Here is a 12818-nt window from a genome sequence, read left to right as displayed (position 1 = left end):
TCACTTCTTCCATGATATCTTTGACCATATCCATACGAGGACTTAATGGATAAACCCTTGGGTTCAATGGGTTCAACAGAGATGTAGGAAAATAACCAGTACAATTTCTGTTCATTAAAATTTAGCATATGCATATAAAAATCAGTCAAAATTTATAAATGTTTAGTAGTGACATGAAAATCATTAAAAAAATTGGTGCCTACATAAAATTTTGGATTAATAATGTTTGTATTACTTTCTACTTTTTTGTTAGTAGTTCAAAATGTAGTCCAAAAATATTCATGTTGATTTTCTATATTCAAGTTCTATATTATTGTTTTTTTTTTTGCCAATAAAGTTATCTGTATTCAAGTTTCGAAGCAGCCATGTAATCTTGTGTATTCTCTTTCAAATTCAACAAAAAGAAAGAAAATAACAAAACAGAATTAGAATTTTCAATTAAAGAGGGAAAATTCAATTGAAGACTTTAATACAATTTGAAAGAATAGAGAATTCTATACAATTCCATTATTATTCTACTCTAGATTTTATAAATGCTATTAAATTTTAGTGTTATTAAATTTATAGATTTCAAAATCCTATTAAATTGCAATGTTATTCAACATTACAGTGGTTTTTATAGTATTATCATTTGGATGAAATAATAGAATTCAAATGCAAAATATAAATGCCAAATTTAAAGATTTTAGTTGTCATTTTGATGGAGTTCATTGAAATCTCATAAAATACTTTAAATCTATAGCTTTTGAATTCACTTAAATTCTTTTAAATTAAATCATCCAAACCCTCCTAAGAATAATTTAATCTGGTGTGAGTGAATCTCCTGGATTTAAACAAAAATTACAGGAAAATTGAATGGGTAAACACTTTTTCTAGATTTTATATTTTGTTTTTCAAGAAATTTTTCGTAGTTAGAAAATCCGATTTGGTACCAGAATTTTGCGGAATCTTAGTGATTTGTTACCATAAAAATGTTTGTTTTTCTGTAAACACTTTTTCTAGATTTTATTTTTTTGTTTTTGTTGATGAATTCTTCACTTTGGGTAAATCTTGCAACATAACTTCCGGTTCACAGCTTAAACCGGGTGTCTTCTCGAGAGTGTTCCTAACAATTATTGATTCATCATTTTTCGAATGCTCCTGAAAATGCAGAAGTTCTTCATTAGAGATATAACAATATTCAGAAGACTAGGGGGGAAGGTTACTAGGAGATAAATTTACGTAGAGTTATGGATTTTAAAAGTTGATACATTTAAAGGAAATTTGGACGCATAAACATAGTACGAATTATATTGATTGTATACTCATAGCAAATGTCGTGCTACGATATGATATATATTTTAGTGCGTATGGACAAAAATACCCTTTCCTGCGCGTGGAAGGGTGTGACCCACCGTTTTTAGATATTCCCTGGAAACCGAGCGGTCGTTTTCATATATTAACTGTTCTGTGCGCCGATTGAGAAATTTTTTAAGCGAAAGAGTTTTGAGCTTTTAGTGGGGTTTCAGAGGGGAGAACTCGATTTCGGCGGATAAAGCAAAGGTGGCGGCAGTAATAGACGAGATTGGCGGCCGTCAGAGATCGCAAACTCCATCCACTCATCCTCCGTTGTTGCATCAGTTTTTGAGGTACCCTCTGCCGCGGTATTACATAGGTTCTGATCAGTGACATTTGCAAAATGTGGTTTGCGGTTAGCAGTGCTTAATCCATCGCTGCACTTGGCGATGGTGACACATAGGTTGACCTCCTCTATTTTGCGCCTCATTTGAACAAACACCTCCACCTCGTGGTCGTCTGAGATGAACTGGGGTGTTGACCCATCGCCATCGTCAATCAGCACCCAAGAAGGATATTGATATGACATTTTTAGTGTAACATTTTGCGACGCAATAGCTAGGCTCTGTTTCACGAGGTCAACGAGTTCCTCGTATTCCAGACCAGATTTGAGTGTGACGAACTTTGTGCTTCTTCGTGTAGCGAATCGAACGCCAATTTTCCATCATCTTCTCTGACCCAGTTTCCCGTCAGTATCATAACGGTGTTCTGGTCTGGCATCTGCACCCACACGCATAATTTGTTTCCCATTAGTTGTCTACATAAACCCATTAGGTGAAAGCGACATCTTTACTTTACTCGTTAAAGGCTATTTAAACATTTCCTCATACATTCAGATCTATCATCTCCCCTAAATTTTTTCTTATACTACTTTGTCAAAGGACATTTTATATGGTATAACACCCCTCCCATTAGTCTCCAATCCGTATAATTACAAAACAAACAATGAATCTTTTTATAAATTTTCATAGATCTGTACTATCAAATTGGATAGAAAATTATGTGTACAATATACTATGAGGTCCCCATTTATAGACTGCTTTTCGATATTCCTCCTCACGTACACACTGTGCAACATTGATGGGGATTCCGTATCTTTAATGTGTAGAAAGGTACCTCTTCGGTTGGAGGATGAGCTTTAACTGCGTTGTTGTCGTCTTCTTCAGACATTCTTCAGGTTGTTCCTCTCTATTTTTACCTTCAGGAGTATCGCACAGTTCCTATTAATGGGTGAAAAGCAATAAATACAAGAAGTAAAGCACCGGGCGGGAATTTGTTAATTTCAAATTAGGGATGCTTAGTGTTATGTTACCTATTAGACAACCTAATACTATTACATAGGTTTGGTATAAAAGAATAGACCAAATGGGATACTCCCTCTTCTTCTTTTCTCACGCGGCACGCGCGCTCAGGGAGCGAAAGGGAAAAATGGGTGCGTAAATGTCCCATCCGAAGGCGTTTACTGTGCGATGGCTATAAGCTTCATATTTGGGCCTGTTATGATTATTCAGCAAAATGAATCTATAAACAAATGATTTAAATCATCTCACTCATTGTCATATAATATACATCCAAAGATTGATAAATAGTGGAAAGGGATGATGGCTTGGAGAGAAAGCCGCTGGTAAAAGATAGTCTCGAATTATGTTCAAAATCTCCGATTGTATTTAAAGAAACAAAAATGTATTCTTGTAATTAAGGTGAATAATAATCACAGTACAAGAATGAAGACTAAAAAATCCAATATATAGTGGTATGTTCTGAAAATTAATTAGCCATGCATATCTCCAAACAGGAAGGAAAGACTGTCTCGCCATTTCAAAAGTCATCTCTGTTGTCGAATTGAGGCATAGATCTTATAGAACCAGTTTCAGACATATAATCCGACATGTTATCCACGTCAGATCTTCGTATCGATCTAGTTGATCCTCCAATTTCTTTCGTCTTCTTCTTCCTCCTCGATTTCTTCGGAGCTTCCTGTAACGAAGCACGCTCATTTAGTTCAGACACTTCCTTTGGTCTTCTTGACGATGATGTTGTTCCTTTCTTCGAAGACCTTCGTTTAGTTTTGTCAGATGATATTTCCCTTGTCGGAGAACCTTTCTCGGAAGCCGCTTTCCTCGAAGATTTTGGTAGTTTTGGTAAATCTCTGGTCCGACCGCCACATTCCGACATACATTTCACGGATGAATCATCTTCTCCGCCTCCTTGTCCAGATTCGAATCCTCCACCATTTTTGAACTCATTCATCTTTCAAAAATGCAAATATAGACCACATTAAAACCAAACAAATAAATTACTCGTAGCTAGCTAGCTAGGCATGCATGAATTATAGGTAAAGTACATACCCAGCTTGGTGCGGAGGCAGGAGTAGCGGATGGACCATCCCAACCAATATGAGCAACATGCTTTACGTCCGTTGGATTCCCTATCTCTATCTCTTCTTCTTTTCCACTTTCTACCATTCATTTTTATAACCAACACTCCCAAAAATAAGTATTAGTTGAACGTATATTGATTACCATGCCATTATTCATTCCCATTCAACATGTACGTATGGATAATATTAATTATCACAATGCATGCAAACTAATCATAGTTTCTGATTCATCAACATATATAAACTTTAAGAGATCAGGAGGAAGTTTAATTACCAAAAACTTGAGAAATGTATCGTAGGCCTTTCAAGAGGCTTTTCATCTTGGAGCTTGACATTGTCAGTTGCATAGGTCTCTAATTCAGGTGTTTTCTTTTTCTTTACATAAGAAAATGAAGATGAAAATAAAGATGAAAATTTTAAAAGAAAATTATGAAAATTGTTGCATGCAACAACACAAATTTCACAATCGCAAAATGCTATTTACAATTCCTCACGATTCCAGAAACAAGAAGTTGGCGGCTATCAAAACTGAGGAAAACAATTTTATGAAAAATAAACGAAGTGAAGAAAGATCATTCCTCAAGACTCCAAAATAATTCTGGGAGACAAATTAAGAATACATCTTAGAAAGTTGTAGGTTTGTCTTAATTAGCGGATTCTCCTATCAAAAATAAGAAAATAATTAAAAACAAAACAGTGTTTCAAAAAAAAATTAAAAACAAAACAAAAATGGTTTGGTAAATGAAAAATATAGTAAATTCACCTAAAAATACTCGAATTTCAGGAGGGGAAAATTAAGGAGCAAAGGTTCATCAAAGAAATGAAAAAGAAAAATATCGAAAATGATTGTTTGAAGAATGGTGGAGAGAGTATAACAAAGGTGATAAAGCAAAAACAAGTGGAAAATGTGTGTATTTAATCCAAGATTTCCGTTAATCTGATGGTTAATACTTATTACTTTCAGAAATAATCAAATTTAGAATTCATATTATAGAATTACGTTTTCTTCCTCAAATGGATACAAACATTAAGTTTTATTCAATCTTATAATAGAACATAATATAAAACTTTAGAATAAGAATGTTTGTGTTTCAAAAAAAGAAAACAGTATAAGAAACATTTATATTTTTGCCATGTACGTACTTAAGTGTCTTAAAAATATATAAGTCCGAAATCTGTAAATCGAACAAGATTTTTTAATGCAAGAGAAGCATATTTTGTATGAATAGCGAATAATCCAAAACATTACAAGTTTTTAACACTTTTGACGATCTACCCACACAATTGTTTAAGCTCTATAAAATTTTGCAAGTAAAAAAATAAAAAAATCAATGTAAGAAAATAAAGAGTTTACACCGTTCATTTTCAAAACTCAAAAACGGCACACTGTTTATCACCAATTCATAAATTATGTAACAAAAACATAAGAAAACAGTATAAGAAATGTTTATATTTTTGCCATGTACTTAAGTTTCTTAAGAATATATTAGAGGTTGAATCGCACGTGCGTGCATGTATTTTATATATTTTATAAATGTATAATTTTGATATAATCGTAAACATTTTAATATAGTATTTACATTTTAATGTTATATAATTTAATTCTATAATATTATTATTTATGTGTTTATTTTAAATTATTAATATAAAAAGATTTTTTTGTACATTTTAATTTATTATTGATTGTTATTACATAATAATATAACTTCAAGTTCGGGAAAATAAATTGATAATTTGAAATAATCAAATAGATATTCCCTTGAATATATATATTTTTAATATTAACAGTTTGCATTCAATTTGTTTTTAAAAAAAATTTAGTTATATTATAGAACATATATTTGTTTAGGATCATTTATATTTCCTTTTTGTGGTTCAAAAAATATACTTTAGCATCTATAATTTTAGTATATAGCTGGATTTTATAAGTAAATATAATTTATGTTTAAATAACTTAGACTTATTATTTTAATATAATACAAACAAGATTTTTTAATGCAAGGGAAGCAGTATTTTGTATTAATAAAGAATAATCAAAAACATTACAAATTTTAACTGTTTGGACTATCTGCCCATAATTGTTTATGCTCAGTTTTGACGATCTGCCCACAATTGTTTTTTTTTTTTGTCATCTGGTAGATTATCATAACTAAAACAAGATTTTACACAAAGCCAACAACGGTATGAAACCTTTCCGGAGTCATAAGTCGACGAGGTAAACAAACTCTCTCGGAGGCAGAGGTAGAACCACCAAAGAAAGAAACTAACTAGACGTAAAAAAGATAGGAAGAGGTCACTTAGATCTAATGGAACACAAACATTCGAGGGATGTAAAGCCGACCGATGACTGACGCCAGAATGATCATGAAAGCGTAGCAGGTCCAAATTATTAGAGGTGTGATAAGGCTCCCAGACAGGTTCCGAACAGAGAACCACGAGCCAACGCCTCTAAAGAACAAGCTTCACCTAAGGAAGCCACAAGACGACATATCTGCAAGCCGAGCAGCCGACGAAGAAGATGGTTGGCGATCAACACTACAAAAAAAGTTGCTATTCATAGCATATTGTTATAGCACGTTTCACCGAACTGCTGTGGTTGATGACTCTAATTTTTTTTTAATATAAAACAGCATTTTCTAAATGCTATGATAGAGTTAAACTAAGCGGGAGACCAAAATTAGCTTTTCCGCCAAACACTTAGTAAAAATCCCTAATCTAATCACTTTTCCCTCTCTCTGCTCGGGTTTCCCTCTCATCTCTCTCATTTTTCCCTCTTTCTCTATGGAACCCTAAGAGAAAGCCACTCCATTCTCCATCTCGAAACCGATCTACATCTCCAAAAACCATCTCCGTCGCTTCTCTAATCCGCCACAGCTCTTCGATTAAACACCTCGAAGGTATCGGACGTCCATATCTCGACATCTCTTTCGATGTTGAGCTCAAATCAAAGAGTTGTTTTCTTGCTTTGATTTCTATGTTCCTTTGATTTCGAGTTCGATTCTGAACAAAATAACCCTAGAATTGTAGTTTTATCCCTTTCGATTTCGAAACTCTGAATTTCCAATGCTATGTTAAAATGTTGATTGCTTATTTGTTTGGTATGTTGATTTACATTCTTCTATGTGTCTTACACTCTTTGATTTTTTCTAGGATTGAAATAGCGATTGACTGTAAATTGATTTTGTCTATGAACAACTTGACAAGTTCTTTATGTTACTAAAGCTTTCAATGTATGGGTCGAACACACAATGATGGACAAAGCATGGGTACATCTAAGCAGGTAATGAACTTAAGCGTATATCTTATCTTTCCTTTGGTGTTTAGAGACTTAACTTTTTTTGGTTTTTTCCTTTTGATTGTGCTTCGAAGAGTTGATCCTGGTTATGAGAGAGGGGCTGCAAAGTTTGTACGGGATGTGGCTTCAGCTATGGGAGGGATTGATATGATTGTATGTCCGTTCATTGACTCCGTAACATTGATCGTCACTCAGGCAGTGTGGTACTTGATCATCTTGTTACCAGGGGAATGGAAGAGGGTTATAAGATGCGGTCAGATTGGTATCTACATGGAGAGTTGAACTCAGAGGTTGAAGGTGAAAGCAGAGTAAGCGACTGGAAGGATGAGATCTTTGGGTTGTACAGAGCTGCTGAGTGTTTTGATGAAGAGTTAGCTGGTCTGAAGAGATGGCCAAGGATTTAAGGTGGCACTTTGGCAACAAGAGCACCGATGGGAACCTTCGTCATCCTGTTGATTCAGTGACATGGGATCAGATGAATGCTAAATACCCTACATTCGCAGCCGAAGAAAGGAACCTCAGGCTTGGACTTTCAACAGATGGATTCAATCCATTCAACATGAAGAATTTGATGTACAGTTGCTGGCCTGTTTTGTTGGTGAATTATAACTTGCCACCTGACTTATGCATGAAGAAGGAGAACATTATGCTTTCATTGTTGATTCCTGGTCCACATCAGCCTGGTAATAGTATAGACGTGTACTTAGAACCCCTCATTGAAGATCTTAACAGTCTGTGGAGCATTGGAGAGGCAACCTACGATGCTCTTACTCGATCTACTTTTACTCTTGCTACTTTGGACGATCAGCGACTTTCCAGCCTATGGGAATCTTGCAGGCTGCAAAGTTAAAGGTAAAATGGGGTGTCCGTTATGTGGGAAAAATACATATAGCAAGTGGTTGAAGTTCAGTAGAAAACATGTGTACATGGGCCATAGAAAGGGTCTGCCACCAAGTCATAGTTTTAGAGGCAAGAAGAAATGGTTTGATGGAAAAGCTGAACAAGGGAGAAGGGGAAGAATACTAACTGGTCGTGACATTTCTCAAAACCTCAGAAATTTCCACAATGATTTCGGAAATTTCAAATGTTCTGCAAGTAAGAGAAAAAGGGTTCAGTGTTCTGCTGATGTAGGCTCAGATTCTGAGGTTATACCGAGTGAATCAGAGGAAGATGAAGAGGAAGAGGAAGAAGTACTAGTTGATGAAGATGAGTTATCTAGATGGAAGAAGAGGTCAATCTTCTTCAAGCTACCTTATTGGGAGGTAAGATGCTTACACTCTTTTACTTAAATGGTAATTCCTTGATACTGTCTGATGGTTAACTTAAATGTTATGTTATCTTTCTCTTATGATTAGGAACTCCCGGTTAGGCACAACTTAGATGTAATCCATGTGGAGAGAAATGTTGCTGCGAGTTTAGTTTCGACGTTGTTGCACTATGGGAAATCAAAAGATGGTCTTGCGGCTCGCAAGGATCTTGAGGACATGGGTATTAGGCCGGAGTTGCATCCTAAAATCCAGGGTAAACGAACCTATCTGCCTCCAGCACCGTGGTCTTTGTCTAAAACAGAGAAGAAGATCTTTTGCCGGCGTCTTTTTGACTTCAAAGGGCCAGATGGATATTGTTCTAACATATCAAGAGGTGTTTCATTAGATGACTATAAAGTCAGTGGTCTGAAATCACATGACTACCACGTCCTGATGCAACAACTTCTGCCGATTGCACTTAAAGGGTTGCTACCTAAAGGACCGAGGCTTGCAATATTTAGGTTATGCGCTTTCTTCAATCTGCTGTGTCAGAGAGTCATTGACTGGGAGAAGCTTCTGGTTATGGAAGCTGAGATTGTTGAGACTCTGTGCTTGTTTGAAAGATTTTTTCCTCCAAGTTTGTTTGATATCATGCTCCATTTGACTGTGCATCTAGGAAGAGAAGCTCGGCTTGGTGGACCAGTCCACTTTAGATGGATGTACCCTTTTGAAAGGTATGTTATATATGAATTTTTAAAATTTTGAAGCCCTCTTTTACTTACCTATTTACATTGATGTTTTATTCAGGTACATGAAAGTTCTCAAAGACTTTGTGAGAAATCCTGCAAGGCCCGAGGGATGCATTGCTGAGTCCTATCTAGCCGAGGAATGTATCCGGTTTTGCAGTGAGTTCCTGAAGAAGACAACAAATGTCCAAGAGAAAGTAGATAGAAACATGGAGTATGAAAACAATTCTATCTTAGAGGGTCGTCCGATATCCAGTGGCACTACCTTTACTCTCACATAAATGGAAAAGAGAGTTGCACATCTAGCTATCATCCAAAATATGGCTATCGTCGAACCATATGTAGAGTAAGTATCTTAATTACTTTTCATTGTTTAGGTATATGTATAATCAACTATTTGATATACTCATTTCGGTTTTCAATCTATTACAAGTGTGCATCTTTAGTATTTACAAGACACAGATGAAAGATGTTTTCGAGATGCATCAACGTTATGGAGTATGCATACTAAACATTTTGCATCGTGGCTTAAAGAACATGTATTTGTATTTTTTTAAATTTCCCTTGGTTTTGGTCTGCCTACTGCTTTGGTGTATGACTTGTTATTACTTTATCAGGTGCCACTTGATTCAACCGAACATGAAGAAACACTTAAGTGGATAGCTTATGGGCCTCGTTGTTCTGCAAGGTCGTACACAGGATTCATAGTTAATGGACAGAGGTTTCACACAATATCAGTTGATAGGAAAAGTCAGAATAGTGGGGTTTATTATGAGGCTTCAGCAGTTTGTAGATCGAGTGCCAAAGATACATCTCAGGTCGTCGATTTAGTATCTTACTATGGCAGAGTCACATACATCATCTTGATGGACTATAATGTCTTCTATGTTCCTCTGTTCCGGTGTCAATGGGCAGTAAAGGGTAATGGAGTGAAGATTGAAGATGGTTTTACACTTGTCAACATGAATCAAAGTCAAGCATCCTTTGCAAGTGACCCGTACATACTAGCATCTCAAGCAAAGCAAGTATTTTACTCTAGGGAAGATGAGTCATCAAATTGGTATATTGTCATGAGAGGTCCTTCTAGAAGATACAGTAAGGAAGATATTCAAGAGGGAAATGCAGACATTGGGCCATTGCCATCAAATTTTGACATGGATGTCGACATGGATGAAGCTGAGAATGCGAGAACTGATTGCGAAGGGATATATGTGTGAAATGTATCCTTATTGACTAATATCATTGCTTGTTTGTGTTGTTGTTTGCTTGGTCAAAATTTTCTGCTTGTATTTGTCTGGTGATGTCTGTGTTGTTGTCTCTGTGTTTTAGTGTTCTCTTTTGTATGGTGTTGACGTTGTCTTTTTAATAATGTGTCAGGTAAATTGAGATGGGACGTCCAAAGAAGAACAAACGGGGGAGGAAACCAGCAAATAAGAAACAAAAAGAAATAGATGATGACATTGAGTTCGTTGGTACATTTCAAACCGATGAACCAGGACAGGAGCAAGATCATGAAGTGGAGGAACAAGAAAATGATGTACAGGAACAAGAGCGTGAAGTGGAGGAAGAAGAGCATGATGTGCACAAAATAATTCAGATGGCAGAACCAGAGCATCGTAAAGACAATGAGGCTGAAGGTGAGGTCGAAGAAACGCAGGAGCCTGAAGTTGCAACCTCCCGTAAGAGAAAGCGTGGACCAACAATGATGAGAGATCTAGCCAAAGATCCAAATACCAGAGTTCATGTGGATTTCACTTTTATGGGAGAAGCTTATGGCCCTGGTTCAGTCAAGCTGTCTTCATATTTGGGTCCGTTGGTAAGAGAACACGTGCCTGTAACTCTAGAAAATTGGAAAAAGCTTACTGAAGAAGTGAAGACAGTCCTCTGGAAATCAGTCCAGGTGACAGTTTCATATTCAATGACAACAACTCTGTTTCTGTAATTAACCGAGTTACTGATTATTGATTTGTTTTGAATGTGAGTGCAGGCAAGGTTTGAAGTTGATAAGGACTATCAAAGGGTTGCAGTTCTTAAGCAGATGGGAACCTTATGGAGATCATCCAAGTCACGCCTAGTTACCCAAATTAATGAAGCAGAGAATAACCAACAAAGAAATCTTCTCAGACCTAAGAATGTTCCTCCAACTGAGTGGCGAAAATTTGTGAAGCTGAAAACTAGCCAAGAATTCAAGGTATACATTTCAAATTGAATAAGATGTTTATTACAAGTGCGCTTACATTTTAACAATGAAATGCTAGGTTCTGAGTGATAGCTACAAGGAGAGAAGACGCAAACAGATTCCTCACACTTGTAGCCGAAAGGGAATGGTTAGACTAGCATAAGAGATGGTAAGCATACTATCTTGTTGTTGTTTCCTTCATGTATATTATGGGTTTTGACATATAATTTTTACTCAGAAAAATAGTTCTGAAGATCCATCTGAAGTGTCACGGCTTAAAGTCTGGGTTAAGTCACGTACCAGAAAGGATGAAACTCCTATTAACACAAATGCCGCTGAGAAGATTGTGAGTTTAATACATCATCGGCTACTCCTATTTATATCGCGACATCTAATGTTTCTGCTTTGTTTTTGAATATACAGCAAAAAGCAGCAGAGCTTGTTAATGGTGGTGCGAATCAATCAACTGGTAAAAATGAAGATGAAGATACATTGGTCCAACTGTTAGGCCCTGATAATCCTGGTCGTATGAGAGCAATGGGCAGAAATATGAGTAAGACGAAATTAGCTTGCTTCAAAGTGAAGCACAAGTCAATTTCTGAAATGCAAGAGAAGCAAATTCATCTTCAGGAAAGGGTTAATGAGTTACAGGCTGAACTTGCGAGAGTGAAAAACCAGGTAAGACACTAATCCGTTAGTGTCTTGAGCATAAGAGTGTATAACATAACAATAAGCATTATGTTGGGTTTATGTTTCAGAGAGAAGACATTGAAGTTGGTGAAAACTCGGCTGCAAGAGTAAGTCAATAAGTTTTATGTTGTCTTTCTGGTCGGTTTCTTTTACAATTTAACATTTTAAACCTGACCATTTAACAGAGTGTGAACAAGAAATCCCTGAAGAAGTGTCTTCTTATTGTTTGGGCTGATGAAGATAGGAATGTTGGTGAGGGTCGTATCCTTTCTTCAGACCCCGATGACATAGTGAATGACAGTCGTTTAGGCTCTTTGGATGCCAAAGTCTTGGTTGATGCTGCCACTGAACCTGAATCATTCCTATGGAGACCTGCGAGTAACATGTGCACAATGAAGGAAGCTGTTGGCCATGTCATTGCATGGCCTAAGAACAAATGTGTTGAGCTAGGTGTAGGGCTTGAACCAGAAGACATTGCACCACTGGTAATGGTATTTCTTACTCATTGTCATAGTAATTAAGGTTATGATTTTGCGTTTGATGAGATTATTTTCCGAATGTGTTTGACAGGGATCAAAAGCAAACTCTCTCAACAAATGCACACTACTGGATTTGTCTGATGATGTTGTGGATTTGTCTGATGATGTTGTAATTGTTGCTGAAGGCCGTTGCCAGACACAAGAAGCAAAAGCATTGGTTAATGGTCTTCCTCTCGGACCAAAAGCAGTAAAAATCTTCTTAGATGTGGTACTTGAATCAGGGACATATTTTTGGGGGCCAACGATGGATCTGGCATACCTTGACGACTGCCTACACTCTTTTATATCATGGCCTGCTAGCAAAGTTGTCTTTGAGAACCCACCAGAAGCAACTATACAACAGTCTCCTACTCCAAACACTGCTTCTTCGGTAGGAAACACAAGAGAGACTGGTATAAAAGTAGCAT

At 36.4% G+C, this 12818-nt stretch overlaps 2 protein-coding genes across 2 annotated transcripts; one reads left to right on the top strand and one right to left on the bottom strand.

Moving 5' to 3' along the window:
* Window positions 1-3094: 3094 nt before the first annotated feature.
* LOC106305321 (CRIB domain-containing protein RIC6) lies at window positions 3095-4280 on the bottom strand. The gene is made up of 3 exons (XM_013741699.1): window positions 3990-4280; window positions 3684-3793; window positions 3095-3585 (listed from the first exon to the last, which is right to left on the bottom strand). Exons 1-3 carry the CDS (start codon window positions 4060-4062, stop codon window positions 3154-3156), a joined length of 615 nt encoding a protein of 204 aa, XP_013597153.1. The 5' UTR covers window positions 4063-4280; the 3' UTR covers window positions 3095-3153.
* Window positions 4281-7867: 3587 nt separating this feature from the next.
* Window positions 7868-10220, top strand: LOC106302291. Its single transcript, XM_013738832.1, has 4 exons — window positions 7868-8272; window positions 8366-8991; window positions 9065-9200; window positions 9621-10220. Exons 1-4 carry the CDS (start codon window positions 7868-7870, stop codon window positions 10218-10220), a joined length of 1767 nt encoding a protein of 588 aa, XP_013594286.1.
* Window positions 10221-12818: the final 2598 nt, after the last annotated feature.

Source organism: Brassica oleracea, chromosome C7 (assembly GCF_000695525.1).
Source record: "Brassica oleracea var. oleracea cultivar TO1000 chromosome C7, BOL, whole genome shotgun sequence".
Classification (NCBI taxonomy): Eukaryota; Viridiplantae; Streptophyta; class Magnoliopsida; order Brassicales; family Brassicaceae; genus Brassica; species Brassica oleracea.
Note: the sequence above shows the minus strand (reverse complement) of the source record. Positions and strands in the feature narration are given on the sequence as shown.